At 39.2% G+C, this 21,947-nt stretch overlaps 1 protein-coding gene across 1 annotated transcript in view; it reads right to left on the minus strand.

Annotated features, from left to right (window-relative positions):
* Positions 1–1,025: 1,025 nt before the first annotated feature.
* The window catches only part of LOC124549354 (WD repeat-containing protein 46), a 69,952-nt gene continuing 49,030 nt past the window's right edge, over positions 1,026–21,947 (minus strand). Inside the window, exons 8-13 of the mRNA XM_047125238.1 lie at positions 19,902–20,058; positions 13,473–13,620; positions 9,735–9,829; positions 4,351–4,446; positions 4,144–4,251; positions 1,026–1,206 (exon numbers count right to left, since the gene is read on the minus strand). Of these exons, the coding sequence (XP_046981194.1) occupies positions 1,084–1,206; positions 4,144–4,251; positions 4,351–4,446; positions 9,735–9,829; positions 13,473–13,620; positions 19,902–20,058 (727 nt within the window). The 3' untranslated portion in view covers positions 1,026–1,083. The remainder of the gene's footprint in view (positions 1,207–4,143; positions 4,252–4,350; positions 4,447–9,734; positions 9,830–13,472; positions 13,621–19,901; positions 20,059–21,947) is intronic.

Here is a 21,947-nt window from a genome sequence, read left to right on the forward strand (position 1 = left end):
TAGATGAATAGATCGCATAACTAATGAGGACGCACTGAACAGAATTGGGGAGAAAATAAAGTTTAGACATATCTTGAGTACACAAAGTGATAGGTAAACGTGACATTCTGAGACATCAGGGGCTCACCAATTTAGTATTGGTGGGACTTGTGAGTGGGGGAGGGGTAAAAATTGTAGAGCAAGACCAAGACATTAATACAGTAAAACAGTAAGCAGATTCAGAAGGATGTAAGTCATGGTAGTTATTCAGAGATAAAGAGGCTTGCACAGGATAGAGTAGCACTGAAGACAACAACAACTCATCTCCCTATAATGAAATAAAGTCTCATAATCTACTTTTCTTACTTCCTGCTGGATTAATTTTTCCAGCACTGTATAGAGTTTTACTCAGCATATTTTTAGTCTACGATCATTTCAAATTCTAATGAACTTTCGAACAGTCATATCCTATAGAATTTTTTTATTGTTTTATACAATACAGCATATTTAATTTTTTTGTCCCATTTGATCCCGATAAAGTCTGTAGTAGATAGTGAAATGAACATTGCCAAAAACAAAGTAATTAAAAATGAAACAACAATAAAATGAGGTTAGAACAAAACTGCAAGAACAGATCTAACACATACATGAATCAAATGTGGCAAAAATGTTAGGTTTCAGTACCTGAGGCAATTTTAATGTTTAAACAAGAAATTCAGCTACAAGGTTAACAGGGAAAGGAGATATTTTAGGATCAGAAGACAGTTCTGTTCTGTCCTTTACTGTCCTAAATCACCATATCTCCCTTGTTCCAAAATCCTCAAATCATTTCCACTCTTTTACATAGTGATGGAACCTTTATCTCTAACAGCTAACTTTCTTTTTATTATCTTCGCTTCTTGCTTTGTAAATATATTTGTTTTTATGTTGGCAACTATTCCATACTCTAACTTTGGAATGATATTTGCTAATGTCTGCTTTCTTAGTATAGAAGTTTAAAGGGCAGCAGATTCCATGTTAACAGGCAGAAATTATAAGCAATTATGCATATTTATAAACATATATTTATTTTGAATGTACAATATCACAGTTATTACAATGAAGTCATTGTTTTGTCTTTGGTTTGAACCGGTCTAGGACACTACTTTTCACTTTGATCTTCCCAGAGTCTTGCTCCTGTGGTACAACTCCATCATTTGTAACAGACTTTATGGTTGAAATAAACTCCTGTAAAGAAAATTGAAAGGTTAATCATAACAATACTGTTTATTAAATTGTTGCTTTCATGGTAAATATGAATTTAATTTGTTTAGTTTTAACACATGCAAGTTTGGTTTTATAACACACAGGTTTATTGAGAGAAATTTTATAAAGGAGTTTTTACTAGAAAACAATTTGTCTCTCACAATGAAGATGTGATATATCCTCCACAATATTACTGACTGACTGACTGACTGACTGAATGAATGAAAATTATAATGTAGGGAAGTAGTCTTAAGTAGATTCCTCCTATAAATGGTGTTGTGAAACTGCACAAAATATAGACTTCCCTACTAATTAACCAACTGCTACCATACATTAATCTTCAGTAAAATATTCAGATTATACAGGGTGTTACAAAAACGTATGGCCAAACTTTCAGGAAACATTCCTCACACACAAATAAAGAAAAGATGTTATGTGGACATGTGTCCGGAAACGCTTAATTTCCATGTTAGAGCTCACTTTAGTTTCGCCAGTATGTACTGTACTTCCTTGATTCACCGCCAGTGGGCCCAATTGAAGGAAGGTAATGTTGACTTCGGTGCTTGTGTTGACATGCGACTCATTGCTCTACAGTACTAGCATCAAGCTCATCAGTACGTAGCATCAACAGGTTAGTGTTCATTACGAACGTGGTTTTGCAGTCAGTGCAATGTTTACAAATGTGGAGTTGGCAGATGACCATTTGATGTATGGATTAGTACGGGGCAATAGCCGTGGCGCGGTACGTTTGTATCGAGACAGATTTCCAGAACGAAGGTGTCCCGACAGGAAGACATTCGAAGCAATTGATCGGCGTCTTAGGGAGCACAGAACATTCCAGCCTATGACTCGCGACCGGGGAAGACCTAGAACGACGATGACACCTGCAATGGAGGAGGCAATTGTTCGCAACCCCGGTACCAAATGTAGAGACTCTTTGTGCTCATATTGTGGACGGCTGTGATACAACACGCCATTCTCCAGGGCTGCATCAGCGCATCAGGGATTCCATGCGACAGAGGGTGGATGCATGTATCCTCACTAACGGAGGACATTTTGAACATTTCCTGTAGCAAAGTGTTTGAAGTCACGCTGGTACATTCTGTAGCTGTGTGTTTCCATTCCATGATTAATGCGATTTGAAGAGAAGTAATAAAATGAGCTCTAACATGGAAAGTAAGTGTTTTCGGACACATGTCCACATAACATACACTCCTGGAAATGGAAAAAAGAACACATTGACACCGGTGTGTCAGACCCACCATACTTGCTCCGGACACTGCGAGAGGGCTGTACAAGCAATGATCACACGCACAGCACAGCGGACACACCAGGAACCGCGGTGTTGGCCGTCGAATGGCGCTAGCTGCGCAGCATTTGTGCACCGCCGGCGTCAGTGTCAGCCAGTTTGCCGTGGCATACGGAGCTCCATCGCAGTCTTTAACACTGGTAGCATGCCGCGACAGCGTGGACGTGAACCGTATGTGCAGTTGACGGACTTTGAGCGAGGGCGTATAGTGGGCATGCGGGAGGCCGGGTGGACGTACCGCCGAATTGCTCAACACGTGGGGCGTGAGGTCTCCACAGTACATCGATGTAGTCGCCAGTGGTCGGCGGAAGGTGCACGTGCCCGTCGACCTGGGACCGGACCGCAGCGACGCACGGATGCACGCCAAGACCGTAGGATCCTACGCAGTGCCGTAGGGGACCGCACCGCCACTTCCCAGCAAATTAGGGACACTGTTGCTCCTGGGGTATCGGCGAGGACCATTCGCAACCGTCTCCATGAAGCTGGGCTACGGTCCCGCACACCGTTAGGCCGTCTTCCGCTCACGCCCCAACATCGTGCAGCCCGCCTCCAGTGGTGTCGCGACAGGCGTGAATGGAGGGACGAATGGAGACGTGTCGTCTTCAGCGATGAGAGTCGCTTCTGCCTTGGTGCCAATGATGGTCGTATGCGTGTTTGGCGCCGTGCAGGTGAGCGCCACAATCAGGACTGCATACGACCGAGGCACACAGGGCCAACACCCGGCATCATGGTGTGGGGAGCGATCTCCTACACTGGCCGTACACCACTGGTGATCATCGAGGGGACACTGAATAGTGCACGGTACATCCAAACCGTCATCGAACCCATCGTTCTACCATTCCTAGACCGGCAAGGGAACTTGCTGTTCCAACAGGACAATGCACGTCCGCATGTATCCCGTGCCACCCAACGTGCTCTAGAAGGTGTAAGTCAACTACCCTGGCCAGCGAGATCTCCGGATCTGTCCCCCATTGAGCATGTTTGGGACTGGATGAAGCGTCGTCTCACGCGGTCTGCACGTCCAGCACGAACGCTGGTCCAACTGAGGCGCCAGGTGGAAATGGCATGGCAAGCCGTTCCACAGGACTACATCCAGCATCTCTACGATCGTCTCCATGGGAGAATAGCAGCCTGCATTGCTGCGAAAGGTGGATATACACTGTACTAGTGCTGACATTGTGTATGCTCTGTTGCCTGTGTCTATGTGCCTGTGGTTCTGTCAGTGTGATCATGTGATGTATCTGACCCCAGGAATGTGTCAATAAAGTTTCCCCTTCCTGGGACAATGAATTCACGGTGTTCTTATTTCAATTTCCAGGAGTGTATTTTCTTTCTTTGTGTGTGAGGAATGTTTCTTGAAAGTTTGGCCACACCTTATTGTAACACCCTGTAGAAGATAATTTTGTATTCTAATGTGATTTCACACTGTCATTGTAATCTTCGTTTCAATATTAAAGAATGATGATGTCGGAGGACAAAATCAGTGACTGACAAATTGACTACCTTTCCAATATTTCACATACTAGAAAACACTGTGCATAAGTTAATAACGTGACTGAAAATAAATTACAAAGCTATCTTCACAACACTAACATAAAATGAGATAATACCTTTTTGGCTTGTTCCTGGAGGATTTTCTTTGTCTGCATTGCTTTAACAGTACCTTTCCTTCTACCACCTTTGCGATGCTGATAATCTATCTTAGGTGGCTTAATATACTGCAAAACAGAGCATAACATTAAGTAGACACGTCTATAACAAGAATAATATACCAGTAGATTCAATCAGGAGACTGTCACTAAGCTTGAAATACTTACCAGTAGTTTCTTCTTTGCTTCCAGCTTGTCTTTCAGAGTTGGCACGTCAACTTCTGCAATCACTGATGGATCTAGTGTTATCAACTCAGGCTGAATCTGTAAAAGACGTAACACTAAAAATTACCAGCCTTAAGTCTCAACAAATGTATCTCATATCAATTTTCAATAAGAAGACAGGCAAGAATACAGGGACATATAATAGTATTGTGTTTCAGACTAGAATCCTGTAATATGCTTAAAACAGGAAAATAAGATGAAGGGGGAAGTTTTGTATATAATTGACAAATAGATTACTTAATATAATGAAAATAATAAAATACACACTTTAAAATACAAATTTATTAATGTTTCACTTGTTCCAGTAGCTAATGAAATAATTTTATCAAATTTTACTATGACAAATCACTACTCATCCCACAGAGGCCTCACAGAGCTATAGATAGGCACAACGAAAAAGAATACTTGAAATATTTAAGCTTTCAGATGCGTCCTTCCTCAGAAATAGAACATTCACAAATTCACACGCACACACACACGCGCACGCGCACACGTGGCTATTGTCTCCGGGCAAAGGAGGGATAGCAGGGTAGGGGTGCTAGCAGATGCTAGTGCTACCCATGGGAGAGTGCACAGTCATGGCGATATGATAGGGCTGCTAGGTGCAGTATTAGGAGGCTTCCTTGGGGTAGAAGATGAGTGAGAAAGGGGGAGAGGGAAAAGATAGCTGTGAAGTAGCGAAGAGGAAAGGACCTGTACGTGCATTGGCAGCAGAGAAGGCTTACTTGTACTCTAGTGCAAACAGGGAAGGTGATAGGCAGGTAGAGGACAGGAGCTAGCAAAGGTTGAAGAGTGCTATGGGGACAAAGGATATGTTACAGGCAGAGTTCCCATCTGTGCAGTTCAGGAAAGCTTGTGTTGGTGGGAAGAATCCAGATGGCACAGGCTGTATAGCACTCATCAAAGTGAAGCACACCATGCTGGGCAACATGTTCATATTCAGAAACTGGGAGGTCCAGCAACCTCTTGGCTGTAGTAAAAGTAGCCATGTGATATGTTAGGTTGGTGCATAATTTCATAGTGCTTTTCCATTGAAAGTAGCCTTGTAATCTATTAGGTTGGTTCATAGTGTTTTTCCATAAGATTCATAAACACAAATTGTACACAGAACAGAGATTTTAGTCATCAATAACATATTCTCCTTCTCTATTCACAAAAGATCTGCCAATGTTGGGGTAACTTTTCAGTTCCACAACTGTGGAAATCACATTTTTGAGGCGAAGAACTTGTCAAGCTATGTTCAGAGCACATTTCCATCTGGAAAGGAAGTTCCTTGTAGACTGTTCAATAGCAGAAAAGGTGAAAATCTGAGAGCAGAAGATCAGGTGAATAAGGTGGGTGCAGAATGACCACCCAACTCCCGTACAGTGTCTTTGTCAGTCTAGCAGAATGTGGGCGGGCATTATCAAGGATTAGCATCACTTCATGCGGTCTTCCTGATCATTGTTCTTGGATTGCACCTTCAAGAAAACTCATTTGTTGACAATAAATGTCAGCAATGATGGTTACACCTTGGGGAAGCAATCTGTAGTACATCACACTGCTGCTGCTCCATCTAGTGCATAACATTATGTTTTGCAGATATGGCCAGGTCTTTGTACCGGGAGTTGCTGCTTTGTCTGAGCTCAATCAGCCCTTTATTTACCTTATGTTAGCATAAAGACACCATTTCTCATCACACGATACATAGGAATGGTTGGTGTTCATGAGCCAATTGAAGATAAGCAAGCAGAGACATACACATGGCCACACACTGATTTTTTTGATTTTTGCTTAGAGATGTGTTACCAATACACCCGATTTTTGAAGGTTCCCCATTGCACGCAAATGTTACATGATGGTGGAATGATCACAATTCATCACATTTGCCAGTTCTCAACAAGAATGATGTGGATCATTGTGGATTACTGTGTTTAAACAACCTTCATTAGACCCAGAATGTTTTCCTGAACTTGAAGAGTCACTAATGAAAAAATGTTCATCCTTAAAACAAGAACACCATTTTCTTGCCATGCTCTGTCCAATGGCATTATCCCCATACATGACACAGATATTTTTGACTTTTCTCCACTACTATCACCCTCTATTCAACTCAAATAGAAGAATATGTTGGAAATGTTCCGATTTCTTCACTTGGGACACCATTTTCTAGTGCCCATACCTCCATTCACTATCTCCAAATAACAAAATGACAATATATAAGTTCAAACAGCAACAGTGAACTACAAATAAAAAATGACAATTGATAAATAAACCCACAGCAAGCACAATACCAACAAGGAAAATAAAAACACTACGATCTTATGCAGCAAACTAATACAGTATAAACTTTAGCTGCACCTACTGTGCCACATTCTTTGTGGGCATGACTAGCAATCAGCTGTTTGCCTGGATAAATGGCCACAGCCAACTATGGCCAAGAGACAGCTGGACCACCAAGTTGTTGAACGTGCCACCCAACATGGTGTGTTTCAAAAGAATGACCACTTCACAGCCAGTGCCATCTAGATTCTTCCCACCAACACCAATTTTTTCTGAATTGTGCAAATGGGAACTCTCCTGTAGTGCCCTTGGCCTCAACCTTCACAACACTCTGCCCTCCACCTGATTATTCTCTTCCCTGCTCCCAATACAGTGCTTTCTATTCTGGCAATGCACCTACACTTCCTTTTCTCTACTTCTGTCCCCTCCCCCTCCCGCCCAGCACAACCTCCTGATGCTGCACCCAGCAGCCCTACCCATCCACATCATGTCCCTGCACACTCCCACAGGCAGCACTAGCACCCTCTCCCACCCCTATCCTACTAAGACTCCCCCTCCCACTGTATGCCTCTTCCTGAATCCCCCATCCCACTAGATTGCTGCTCACATCAGACAAAGTCGCACTCGGCCCTTAGTGCCCAAGTAGCCATGTCAGTTATTGTTATTGTTGTTACTGTGTAAAGATATGAGAGTTCTACATCTGAGAATGTACTTTGTTCAAAAGCATAAATATTTCTAATATTCTTTTTTTTTGTTGTGCCATCCTTTTCATACTGTTGTTACAGCTTTAGTTAATGTTTGTAAGCTGTAATTCTGCTCTGCGTATGCAATGAGCAAGTACTTTTTGTGTTTTTAAGTTATGTGTAGCTCCCAGGCAATGGAATAAGAACCTATGGAAGTACACAATAATGTAGTCCACCTATGGACTTGTGGCTGTCAACATAAAATTAGAATCTGATTCACCAATATTATAATAATTTACTGATTGCTACAGCAAGATCAGAGCTATGAATTAGCTTGTATCAAATGCTTCGTTACACAAAAAGAGAAAACAGATTGTTGCTTTGGGTTGTTTATTTTATTATGATTATAGCTGACTTTTACTTGTAACCATTCAGTTATGAGTGACAAATGTGAAAGATTACTTACATCTCCAAATATTACACATCACTGTATACACAATGATATTGCACTGTAAGAAACAGAAAATGAACCAACTGTAAGCCTTCTCAGAAACTTTGGTAAAATCTTTGTTAAGCACTGTTTCAGTACGCCCAAATTCATGATGAGGAAAATCTCACAAACAATAAAGCTTATATAGGGCTTACCGTATTTACTCGAATCTAAGCCGAACGTTTTTTCCGGTTTTTGTAATCCAAAAAACCGCCTGCGGCTTAGAATCGAGTACAAAGTAAGCGGAAGTTCTGAAAAATGTTGGTAGGTGCCGCCAGAACTAACTTCTGCCGTCGAATATATGTAGCACTACACAGGCATGCTTTGCAGGCACAAAGATAAATACTGGCGCCAAAACCTCTGCGTCAGTAAAAAAAAAAAAAAAAAAAAAAAAAAAAAGGAGAGGTAGAAGACAAGCTTTTTTTTCCTCCGCCCCGAGTTTCGACCACTGCATTTTCATACATTATCCATCGAAGTAAATACAAATTCCGTATTGTTCAGCTTTGAATGTTGCAGCGTTTCAATGTACTATGAAAATCCGACTGGCGAGACAGAGTTGGCCATATTGACAAACATCCCTACGTTCTGAATTTTTTCTACCTGTGAGAAGAGATGGTTGCTAATAGGAACTTTTATGAATTGTGAATCACATGCAGTATTCTCTTCACCATAAGAATAATACATTTTGCCATATATTCTTTCGTGTTTGCTGCTATCTCATTTAAATTCTGTCTGCCTAATAAACTACGAAACTAGAGCGAGACAAAAGCAAATGCAGAAGAATATACATATCATGTTATGTTTATATTCGTATTATTCTTATGCGTAATAGTGGTACAGTCAGAAATGAAGCACGGCAATTGACTAGATTTTTAAATCTAAGATAACTCTAATTCCTGTGCAGAATGTAATGTACTAAAGAGGCACCTGCAAAGATTTTCAAACGGAGAAAAATTTTCGCTAAACTCTCGTTCAGAACATGTTCTATCATACACAGTCTATTATTTGGTTCTTGTTGATCATTATCAAAGAAAGCAGCAGTGTAAGTAACAACAAATGGCAGTCTCTTGCCATTTTTTTTTTTTTTTTTTTTTTTTTTTTTTTTTTTTTTTTTTGTAAGCGGCGGTAGCACACACAAAAGGAAGCCATGCTGCGAGCGGCGACAGGCAGTAAACACTCATTATCAGAATGCGACAAACAATGCGTGACACAGTACAGTAATGCATCTTCAGCCTAGAGTGACGTAAACACCTATAACAAAGAGAACGGCACTTATCAGATCAAAGAAAAATAAGCAATCAATTCAAACCAGACGAAGCATGTGAAAGAGGAAGGGTACCCGTATAAATACGGACAGAGCGCCTGACACATAGTTATGGCTACCTGGTGAAGCTTAACTTCTAAGCTTACGACTCGAACCAAACTACTGTAGCTGCATCGTCATTCATTCGACCTAAATTGTGTCTCATATTACAATGGACCAGCTTTGTTTCGATTTGGAGGTGCGGCCTAAAACTTTTCTCTCCCCTTGAATTTCGAGTCTCAACTTTCAGGTGCGGCTTAGATTCGGGGAAAATTTTTTTCCCCTGATTTCGAGTCTCATTTTTCAGGTGCGGCTTAGATTCGAGTGCGGCTTAGATTCGAGTAAACACGGTACTGATGACTTTAAGATGCATAATTGGAGAAGCTGACTGACACTGGGACCATTCACAAATGTCTTCCTCAGTATAGTTCCACTTGAGGAATAAAATGATGACTGACATACAAGAGCTTTCAGAGCCTACTTAGAAAGGTATAATGTGGATATCTGTACAGGCAGTGGCACTTCCAGCTTAGCAATAGCGGTATTCTTGAGAAGATCATGAAAAATGTTGAATGGATATTATCAATACCTTCTCTAACAATGCCTTCACTTCTGCTTCTCGCCTCTGAGATTTGCTCTGGAATGGATTGCTCTCAAGTGCATCAAAATTTGGTTCTCCACTTCCTGAAACAAGAAAAAAAGCACACTTTATCACATGACACTGTGTAAATGACGGTTTCCCATTCTTCCCTGAGAATAGAATAGGAAGAATTTATCTGAAACATAAGTAACCCTTAATAAATATCTCCTAACAGAGAGTTAATACAGAGACAGCATAAAAGTTAAGTTAGACTCGCAAAGCTGTGTCTCGTTTTCCAATTTTCCCTTCATAAATATTCTCTAATGGCAGCTACCTGAAAATGAATTAACTGCCCACATCACCTCTTCTGTAGGAAAATTTTAAAGAATCCGTATGTAATTCGTATGATACATTTAGTTTTATACTCAGTAACTCCTGCAGCCTCTGATATGCACTTTTCTACTGCACAGATTTTTGAGGTGGTAACTCAGATGATACACATTGCACAGACGAAAACATAATAGTGACTTTCAGTTTTTAAACTGTATTTATTTTTCAAGCAGCAGAGTACTGAGAGTCACGAAACATTTCCAAAACTACAGCCTATTGTAGCCTCGGTGACTATGTGTTAACTGTGTCACCAGATCGTTTTGGCTAAGAAACAGCGTTGAAGTTAGCATAAACTCTTCACCTTTGGTTTGATGACACATTCATCAAGTCTTCAGCATTAAAGACAATCCTTAGTCACTTCTACTTAAAATATATGACACTCACAACGAGAAAAATAGTTTGTAATATATAAATTCAAACAATTATTTTAATATAGATTAGATACACAATAACAAGAATCTAAATGTCACTTCAAAGCAGATAATATTAACTTAAAAATCAAAGCATGTCACTTGACAGAACATGTCTGTATGTTCATCTTGAAATCACACAGCCACTGTCACTGCTATGAAGATTTGGATGGAAAACATCAGTGGGAGAGGAACGGAGTTTCAGCACAGCTGACATGGCAACAACTGGCCCGACTGAAGGACTCACACTGTCATCTGTCTGAAGTGATTCAGCGAAACAATAAAAAACCTAATGCATACCAGTCAGTCAGCAGCTGAAAAGAACGTGCTTTTGTTTTCTAAATTAGAAAATGTGCAGTTAATCATCTTGTTCGTAAAGCATCTAATTTATTCAGAGTTTATTGTTGTAAGCTACAGTTGGGTTTTGCTTTCGAGTGTAAAGACAAAAAAGTTTCGTGGGTATCTAACATACTAATAAGCTACCTTTAGCTGCCTATGCAAGGAACTCATTCTCTTAAATTCACTACACAACACTGGAATATTTGACCCTGTATCTTATTGATAGTCATACTGTACATTCATCTTATCAGAAACTGAAGCCTTTTAAAGCTAAACAGTAATTTAGTTGAAATGAATGGAATTCATGGCGAGAATGATGACTAGCCATTTTCTTTTCCTGTTAATATTTCTCCCTCTATGACGTCCTTAAAAGGTTATTTATATTTTTTTTGGATAAAATATCAGAAACATTAAGTGCATGCAGGAATTCTGTACGAATGTCTATGCTTTTGTATAGGTTCGCCATCGTATCACTGATTCATTTGTTGAATTGTCATTTTTTGTAGCTGAAATTGCTTGCTCATACAACCAGTCTTTGTTTGCATATATTGCCTCTACAAACAGATACACCTTCTCAGTAAGTTGTGCCTCTATCTTTACTATGTCACATAACTCATCAGTTAAGACGATTCTGCCGGAGTGAGAATCAATATGATATGTGCTGTTTCTAAGTCGTAATTATGAAGACAAACTGCAATCTTAAATTTATTTCCTTGAAAAGTACACTGATGTGAAAGCAACAATGCTCTAGTGATCACCATGATGCGATGATGACCACTTCTAACACTTTGTGACAAAGCAAGCTGGGATGTTTTTGCTTCCCCTCTTGTTTTACCATCTGCCTCCTTAAAATTCATTTTTTCACTTTTAACTAATTACCATTAACATACGTGAGTATAATCTGCATTTTCATAAAAGAGGAAGGTTGGCCCTCAGGTCAAAGAATATAACACCAGATCGAATTTTGTGCTTAGGTGTATGTATGTACTTTTGACTAGTCCTAGTTAGTATCTTTTGTTATAGGGTGAAATTAGTAATTGTTTCGTAACTTAAATTCTATTGTTGACTTATAAACAAATATAAATTCTGCACTAATTATAAACATTTGGAAGACAAAACACTGGCATTCTTTAAGTACTTATTTGGCTCTATTCAAAAACATGTTAGCAAAGTCAGCCCTTAATTCCAAAGTAATTACCAGTTCTGTCAAAAGTATTGTTTGCATAACTAAATCTGTTAATTTCATGATCTAAACAAATAATACAGCTTAACCGTTGTAGTAGAAGAAATTGCAGGGCCTATTATTGTGATGATATATAAGGGCCCGATTTTTGGTCCCGAGACAGTCAGTCCATGGCCGAGTTTCAGACGAGGAACCCGTATTGGTTAGATCAACAACAATGCATCCACTTAACTGTGAAATAAGTGTAATAGGCCATGTGCTAAAACAATGACAGAGTCTGTTGAATATATAGCGTGTTATGTGGCAAGAACTATTGGGTTAGGTTTTTACTGCTTGCAGTGGTTCAACAGTAAACTATTGTAGTAGCGTGTTGGTGTTTGCCTCAAACTATTAATGAGGCTTATCGAAAGTTAAACAGTAGTGCACTGGCCATATAACTGTGTATTATTTGGGGGTTGTGAACAGTGAAAGTAAAGAACTGTGAAACACAAATGTGCACCTGTCAGCTACATCATTTACAGTAGCCAGTGTTGAACTTCTACCCCCTGTTTTTTCAGCCAGTGTAGCAATGCAGTATGTTGACACCAAGGTCAATCAACAAAGAAATAAAGCAGGTGAACGTCACAACTTGTACCTCCACAACCACAACAGCTATTATAGCACAACTACTACAGCACACAATGATGGCACCAAACGTAACACCCGATTCAAAAAGAAGTGGTTGGTGGTGGGTTGTTTTGGAGGTATCATCAACTTCATCCACAAACACTAAGTTTTATATGTATTTTAGGAGTAAAGGAGACTACTCACTGAACAGTGAAGGCGTTCAGTCACTGACAGAGACTTTCGTTCTTTTTTGTGTGCCTGTTGATGACTTCATGCTTTTCCTATTCACCAAGCGGTCTACTCTATATCCAAATTATTTACATTCTACCAGAACTTTGCTTACAATATTTATGAATTATAAAAAGGTGCTGATTTTTCCAGATGTGAGTGTGTCCCTTTGTGGTTAGATGTGATCACTATAAATCTTAAACTGACTCCGCCTCCACCTTTTGGCATGAAACTCACAAATAATATACAGAACATAATCTGTACAAAGATGGTTGTTTAGCATAATAAAAGGCTGAAATTTCAGACTTAAGTGTGATAGTACTAGAGCGGACTTACTTTTATATGTAAAACTTGAGAGTTTGAAATATGCACTTAGGATTAACAAATGAAATGAGATTTGAACCATCTAAACACTTTATTTGAATGTGTGTGATAATGTTGATGTGAATTAAATTGACAAGTCATGGATAAAAAAAGGTGTACACCCACAATATGGACGGAAAATAGCACTTAAAATATTGCAAAAAATGTTATTGACAACATATAGGTACTCAACTTGTCAGCTACAAAACTGAAGACTTTTGTACTTACCTGGTACAAGAAGGCTGCTGAAGCCACCTGCTGTTGCTACACCGAGAACATCCTCATATGGACAAAACTGTAAGTTTCCTATAGTTTTACCAACTTGATGACGGATGTACGGTTTTTCAGCTGTCGATCTGATGCAGTCCCTGTATACCTGTATCAATGATTCAAATGTAGCTAAATGCTTTACATGTTCTAACTAAATTATAAGGGGACATCAAAAACACCATCAAAAAAGTTCATCACTTAAAGCTATCCATTCGTCCTCTACTGCAGTCCTTTCCTGTGTTCTAGTCAACTGTTGCCAAATGCGCTTTCTGAAACTCTCAACAAACTCTGGTTTGTTCAACTTATCCAGGTCTCATTTCCTTAACTGCCTACCTTTTTCTAATTTCTTAAGTTTTAATCTACAGTTCATAACCAACAACTTGTGATCAGAGTCCACATTGACCCCCGGAAATGTCTTACAATTTAAATCTGGTTCGTAAATGTCTGTCTAACCATTATATAATCAATCTGAAATCTTCTAGAGTCTCTTGTTCTCTTCCACATATAAAACCTTCTTTTATGATTCTTAAACCAACTGTTAGGATGATTTAATTAAGATCTGTGCAAAATTCTACAGGGCCGCTTCCTTTTTCATTCCTTTCCTCCAGTCCTTATTCATCTGTTAGTTTTTCTTCTCTTCCTTTTCCTATTATCAAATTCCAGTCCCCCATAACAATAAAATTTTCATCTCCTTTAAACATCCGAGTAATTTCTTTCACCTCATTATACATTTCTTTAATCTCTTCATTATCTGTGGTGCTAGTTGGCATAAAAGCTCATACTGCAGCAGTACTTGTGGGCATCGTGTCTATCTTGGCTAGCTTACCTGTATTCCTACCTTATTCTTCATTGTCCAACCCACTCCTGCATTACCCTTATTTGACTTTGTATTTATGGTAAAAATACTCAGATCATAAATTATTTCCAACCTATTTGAATGTTTAACCTTGAGCATCCTTTATTGTCTACATCAATACTCTGCAAGCAACCTGACAGTGTACGGTGGAGAGTACTTCTGGCACCACTAACTGATCCATCTTCCCTCATCTGCTCGTTAGTGGAGCATGGGAAGACTGAATGTCAGTACATTTCTGTATTAGTTCTAATTTCTCAAATTTTCTTGCTGCAGTCATTTTGCAAGCTGTGGGGGGAAGTAATATGCTCTTCACATCTTCACAGAAAGTATTCTCTTGGAATTTCAACAGGAGACCTCTCCGTGATGCACAACGCCTCTCTTGTAGTGTCTGCCAATGGAGTTTGTTGAGCAAGTCTGTAACACTATTGCAATGACCGAACGACTCAATGATGAAATGTGTCACTCTGCAATAACTCTCCTTTCTTATTCCTTACTGTCAGTCCTATCTGGTAAGGGTCTCAGACTGATGAACAATCAGTTAAACAAGCTCCTTGTAAGCCAGTCCTTTGTGGCTGAGTTACATTTCCTTAAGATACTTCCTACTAATCTGTCTGGCATCTGCTTTTCCTACTATTTGTTTTATGTGGTCATGGCACTCAAGGTTGCTCTGGATAGTTTTTCCTAGATATTTTAGAGTAGATACTGTTTCCAGCTATTTGTAATCAATGATGTAGTTGTAAAGTCATGGATTTCTTTTCCTATGGATGTGCAATATGTTACATTTATTGACATTCAAGGTCAACTGCCAGAGCCTGCATCATTCATCAATCCTCTGTAGATCATTCTGCAACTCCATACTGCCTTCTGGTATTGCTACTTTCTTACAAACAACAGTGTCATCTGCAAACTGTCTTAAAGAGCTTCTGATGCTTTCCACTAGATCATTTACAGATACAGTAAACAGTAATAGTCCTATGACCCTTCTTTGGGTTACTCCAGAAATTACCTTTACCTCTGTCGATTCTGCTCTGTTAAGAGCGATGTGTTGAGTTCTATCTACTAGGAAGTCTTGAATTCTGTTGCACATTTGATTCAATACTTGGTAAACTCATAATTTTTTTCACTAAATAGCAGTGCAGGACAGTGTCAAATGCCTTTTTGAAGTCAAGGACATGGCATCAACTTGAGTCCTGTTGTCTTCAGCACTATGGATTTCATGGAGAAACAGAGCGAGCTCAGTTTCACAGGAAGAAAGGAAGGAAGATTGGGTTTAAATGCCCCATCAATATCAAGGTCATTACAGACAGAGCACAAACTCAGATGGTGTTAAGGATGGGGAAGAAAATTGGCTGTGCCCTTTCAAAGGAAACATGCAGGCATTAGCCTAAAGCTATTTAGGGAAACCATGGAAAACCTAAATCTTGATGGCCGGATGCAAGTTTGAAAGAGTTTCACAGGACCTCTGTTATGGCAGAATTCATGTCGATTTTTATACAGGAGATTTTTAGTCTCCAAAAAAGTCATAATTTTTTAGCATAAAACAGTAGCCATAATTCTACAACAGACTGACGTCAATGGTGTAGGCCTATAATTATGAGCATCTGTCCAATGGCAATTTTTCCAGTCACTAGGTACCCTTTGCTGCTCCAGTAAACTAAAATAAACTGCTGCTAAAAGGAAGCAAGTTCTTTGGCATAATCTTTGTCGAATGTTACATGTATCTCATTTGGCTCTGATGACTTTCCACTGCTACGCAACTGTAGTTCTTTCTCTATCCTGCGACTGGTTCTCTCAATATCTGCCATTTCAACATTCATATGATGATTGAAAGGAGGGCAGTATTATCATCTGCTACAGTGAAACAATTTCAGATGACTAGTTTTTGGTGTAGCAGCCTTCTCTCTGTTAGCTTTCATTTCAGTGCCAGTATGGTCAATGAGTGACTGAATGGACATTTCGAACTGCCTACTGAATTTACATAAAACTCACACTTCTTACAGTTCTTAGTCAGATTAGTTGACAAAATTTTACTTTTGCTGCAAATGAAACCTTGATTCGTTTAAATTGAATGGGTTAAGTCATTTGAGATCATTGGTATATGGGGTGTGAGACAGACCTCTCCAACCGCTGGATCTGTGATATAGCAGCTTCAATAGCACTATTTCGCATAGTTTTGGACAATTCACATTCCATAGTAGTATTCTAATCATAACTGATAGTCATAAATATAACTTTCCCAATATATAGGCTTCCTGTTCAAACAAACTGCGAGGATGAAAACGGAACTGCACATTTTCACAGCACAGCATAGCATTTTCTTTCTGGAAGTCAGTTTTAACAGACAACCTGTACACTGTTGTTAAAAAATATATAGCCTATGTCGATGTGAATGTTTAATACACAATATTATGAAAAGGATGAGACTGCTACTCACCATACAGCAGAGACGTCGAGTCGCAGACATCTTTTAGTTATGCCTGCTTGTGACTGAGCATCTCTCCTTATGGTGAGTAGCAATCTATCATTTTCATAATATTATCACTATTCCACGGTATTAGTAGTCTTTTATTGTGCCTGTCTGCAAGTCAGCATTTCCACTATATGGTGAGTAATAATCTATCCTTTTCATAATATTGTAATTATTCCATCCTGGATTTTCCATTGTTTGAATGTTTATTGTGTAAAAAGTTAAAGTAAGTCTGACCAACACTTTTTCAAGATTTTTGGAAACAATGTTTCTCCATTTATATATTAGCACAAATATATATTTTCTGTTTCCTGAGGTAACTGTTAAAACACAGGTACTACTATTTGTTGGTGTGTGTGGTGTGCACAGTAGCATGGAGTTGTCCGCCAGGAAAACACAGTTCAACACTGAGGAATGTAGCATGAATTGAATTTTAGAAAAAGAACAAAATGAATCTCATCTAAGGAAGTTTAAAAGTTAAAACCTGATTTGGGGTCAGATGATGAAAGTATCATTATTATATCACCACCAAACAAAAGGCTGATCGTTCCCTGACCCCTCTCTAGAGGATCTGTTAAAAGCTTGACAGAAGAGGAAGCCATTTTGGATGTTCATGCCTATCCCAGGTGCTATCTATTAAGTACAATACTTCTTTATATTTTAGTAATAGTTTCATTCTGGTAAACACATTTCACTGCAGTTCAATATATGAAGTTATTGGTGAACTCAAAAACCACTCTCAAACTAAAGTTACAGGACAGCAATGAGCAACTGAGATATCTTGGTTGTACACTGTATTAATAAAAGATAAAGTAGTAATCAATCCACAGATTGGTTTGACCATCATTGTGTTTAATTAGGCACAGTGATATTGGTGATAGATTACAAGTGCTTTCCTCTAACAGCTGAGGCTTTTTATACAGTAAACAGACCTCCTGAATGACTCGGCCACATTTAGTGAAAGAAGACAAACTTTCAAACAAAAGCTGCTTAGCTTGAAGGGGGACATTTTGTTTTAGGTGGAAGGGCAGAGAGGACATGATAGTCAACCTCATTATTTTAAATGGAATGGCAGGTTATGTTATTCACCTTTTAATGTGAATATAATAGAAAGAAACATTCCACATGGGAAAAAATATATTAAAAAAGCTGTGACTTACCAAATGAGAAAGTGCTGGTAGATAGACACAATAAAAAACACACAAACACACACACAAATTTCAAGCTTTCGCAACCCACGGTTGCTTCATCAGGAAAGAGGGAAGGAGAGGGAAAGACAAAAGGATGTGGGTTTTAAGGGAGAGGTTAAGGAGTCATTCCAATCCCGGGAGTGGAAAGACTTACCCTAGGGGGAAAAAGGGACAGGTATACACTCGCACACACACACACACTTATCCATCCGCAAATATACAGAGGCCTTTTAATATGTTTGAAGACAAGTACAGTGCATTAGGTTGTACAGTAGTTATCTTATATCAGATTATGGTGGTGACCTTTTACAAGGGCATTTGCGAACACACACAATGAGTTAGGATGAAATGTACAGCAAGCAATTTAATGACACAAGATAACATGGTTAAATGTGTGTTCAAAATGGTGACTATTAACAGTTATACACGTTGCGAAACATTGTACGTGGGCATTACTGCATATTGACAATCAGTCGAGTTGACAGCAAAACAAGCTCATGTAATACATTCTTTCATGTCTTCACTACAGGTTAGTATTTCATTGGAAACTTGTTGATTCAATATACCCCACATGTAAAAATCCAGAGGTGTTAGGTCTCACAAACATGCAGGTCATTTTGTGTTGCCAGACCGATCAATCCAATGATCTTCAGACCTGTTGTTCAAAACCTCTGTAATCCTCTGTGCATAATATGCATGACATCCATTGTGTTGGTACCACATGACTTGTGGTATGCCAAGTGGGTGTCTTTCAGTAACAGTGACAGTACCTCTGTTAAGAAGTCCCATCAATAAAACAGGGACCAATAATTTGAATATTTAGAAGATTGCACCACACATTGACTGACCAATGTCTTTGTTTGTTCACTTCTATCAGTAACTGTGGGTATTCAAATGACTGGTAGTGCATATTGTGAAGATAAATGTGCCAATGGTTTGTAAACGAGGCTCTATCCATAAATAACATCTTGGTCAAGAACAAGTAATCTGTTTACAGCTTCTGTAGTCCCCATTTGGAAAATTTGATCCTTTATCGAAAGTCATCACCTTGGTGCTCCTGGCAAAGTGATATGTAGCATGGATGAAATCTGCTGGAATGTAGTATTTGCAGAATACTTTGTTGACTGATTCCACCCTTGCGTTCAAGCTGTACTGTACCAACATGTAGACTGTGTGCTACAGCTGCTAAGACATCAACTGCAAGTCACTTGATGATTGCTGATTTCAGACATTTAGGTTTTTTTAATTACTGACATTTTCTGTTACCTGGATTGTTTGTATTATGTTTGCAAAGGTAGATCACAGAGGTGTCACATGATAAGGATATCTCTCAGCAGAAAATTGCACTGCTGCATTCATATTTTGGTAATATCTGCCTTAAATAAAATCTGTACCAACTTTCTCTGCTTTGGCAAAGAACACTGCAAAGATATGATAATTTTATGAAGACTTCTTCCACTTGCTATGACAGCAACCCACAGCCTAATGGCCCTTGTGCAACAGTTAAACAAACGAGCTCTACAATGAGTGGAAGGTTGTTTACATTCGATGTAATTTGTACAATCATCATACTCCATGATTAATGGACACCCGATGCTTAACCAATTCTCACAGAACCTAATGGATCGAACATGTCTTCAAACATATTATTAAAAGGTAAATAATATAACACACCAGTACATTAAAAGTAAAGAAGTTGACTATCATATCTCCTCTATCCTTCTATGTATTAAAAAATATGACCACCACACTATGCCCCCACAACCTAAGCAGCTTTGATTTGAAAGATTTTCTTCTATCACTAAAAGGGTCAGAGGTATTCAGGTGGCCTGTCTTAAATGCCTTAACCTGTAGTGAAAAAAATAATTACTAACCTCAACTACACTGCCCATGCCCACAGCAAGCAGTCCACGCTGGCTGAATGAAAGCTGTGTTGCTGGAGAACGGAGGTTATAGTGCTGTAATGGTCCTTCAAGCATGCGTATATCCCACAGTTTTAAGCTCCGGTCCACAGAACTGGTTGCCATGTACCTACAAAAACATCAAGAAATGTGCACATTACAAAATAAACAATGGCAGACTTTAGACATTCTCTGCATGATTTTACAGATTCTTAGAGCAATGTGCTTAATTCTTTTTGTACAATAGAACAGGATAGATAAAAATCTGCTCACCAAGCAGCTGCAGGAGGAAACGCACATAAAAGTTACTGAAATGTGCAATCTTTTGGAGCCAGTGGGGCAAGAAAGAGTGACGGAGGAATGGAACTGGTTAGTCTCCCATGAACTGAGTTTCTGAGTGATCTCTCTGTAGCTCTCCATTTCATTTCATAAACATTTTCCAAAAGGATGGAGCTCCACCCCACTGGCACCATCATGTCTGGGGGTTTCTTTCTTGGTGACAGATAAGTCACATGAAAAATCAAGACTTGGCTTTGCACTTCTGAAGAAGCCCTTGTAGTGCTTCGAGAATATCTGTGTAAATCCTAGAACCACTCGGCCTTCTTCCGTCTCGAACACATGATATTTTAGATGTGAGAGTGGGATGCTAGAATCCTACCTACTGCGTGTCACATGTTTATGTGTGCAGGTGTGAAATCAGTCGCTAGCAAAAGGTAGACGTGGAAGACAAACAGCACCGACAAGTACTTGTTGGGCGATCCATGCAAGTTCTAGTGAAAGTATACTGAAGAACCGTGGAGCTTCTAGGTTATTCTGTGCTAATCATATCAGTGACCATTGTTATAAATAACAAGAACAATTGAGATTATGAAGTCTGGGGAAAAAAAACCTCTTATCTTGGGCTTGCTAGAGGTAAGACGTATTTTACGATTTGTTGTAAGAGTTGTTAAGCCAACTTTTTGCTAAATGTACTTAAATCTGTTTCTAATGTGAGACGATACAAGCAACTTACAAGAGGTCTAATGTTTATGTGCGAAGTGTGAAATTTGTTCTTTATGAAGCTCAAATATAGCTATAGTTACTGAAAAGTATTCTTCGAGTACCTAATTATTTTACAAGTAGAGAGAGTCTTTAAGGTTCCTGTGACTAGTATCATTCTTCAGAGAAGTAGTTTATAGAGATTCCAGAAGCCGGCTACCCAGAGAAGAAGATCGGCTGTGTACAGCAAGTAAGTCGACTCATATAAGAGAAGTGGGAAGTTTGCACATACACTTCACACACTCTTAGTCACCAAATCATTAGACCATGTGACTGTTAAGCAGACTGTTTACGTGCCACCTCTACAACAACTGTGGCTGTCCGTAGAACTGTGTCACTGCTGCACTGAACTCCATAACATAACACATGCTTCTTCATGTGTCGGAAGAGATTGGTTACCACTTACATATTTGCCACGTAACAAAGGGGGGACACACATTAAACATTTATAACCTGCATTAAAAAACCTCACACCTTTCACTGGTAAGTAGACTGTTCATGTACAACTTATACTTCATAAAATACAAATCAATTAATTAATTGGTTCCATCTTTCTGAATAACTCTGTATGTTGCAGTGCACCAGTTTGAATGCACACTGTCCTTACTTCCATGCTTAAACAAACTCAAGTAAGCCCTGTTCACGTGAATGATTTTTGTAATCACTTTATGTTAAAACTGCATACTAACATGTGTTTCTTTTTTTGTTTGTTACTTGTATTTGAGGAGTTTCTGGAAAGATGTTGCAGTGGTGTTCCCCCCTGTATCAGCATCTTGCAGTGTGGGTCACTTCATCTGATACAGCCAATGGTTGTTATCAGTGAGAACATCACACCACCATTGTTGATATTTTATGAATTTATTGTAGAATTGTATAACAAAAGACCCCCCCCCCCCCCAATGAACCATGGACCTTGCCATTGGTGGGGCGGCTTGCATGTCTCAGTGATACTGACAGCCGTACCGTAGGTGCAACCACAAT

Source organism: Schistocerca americana, chromosome 1, assembly GCF_021461395.2.
Source record: "Schistocerca americana isolate TAMUIC-IGC-003095 chromosome 1, iqSchAmer2.1, whole genome shotgun sequence".
NCBI classification, from domain to species: domain Eukaryota; kingdom Metazoa; phylum Arthropoda; class Insecta; order Orthoptera; family Acrididae; genus Schistocerca; species Schistocerca americana.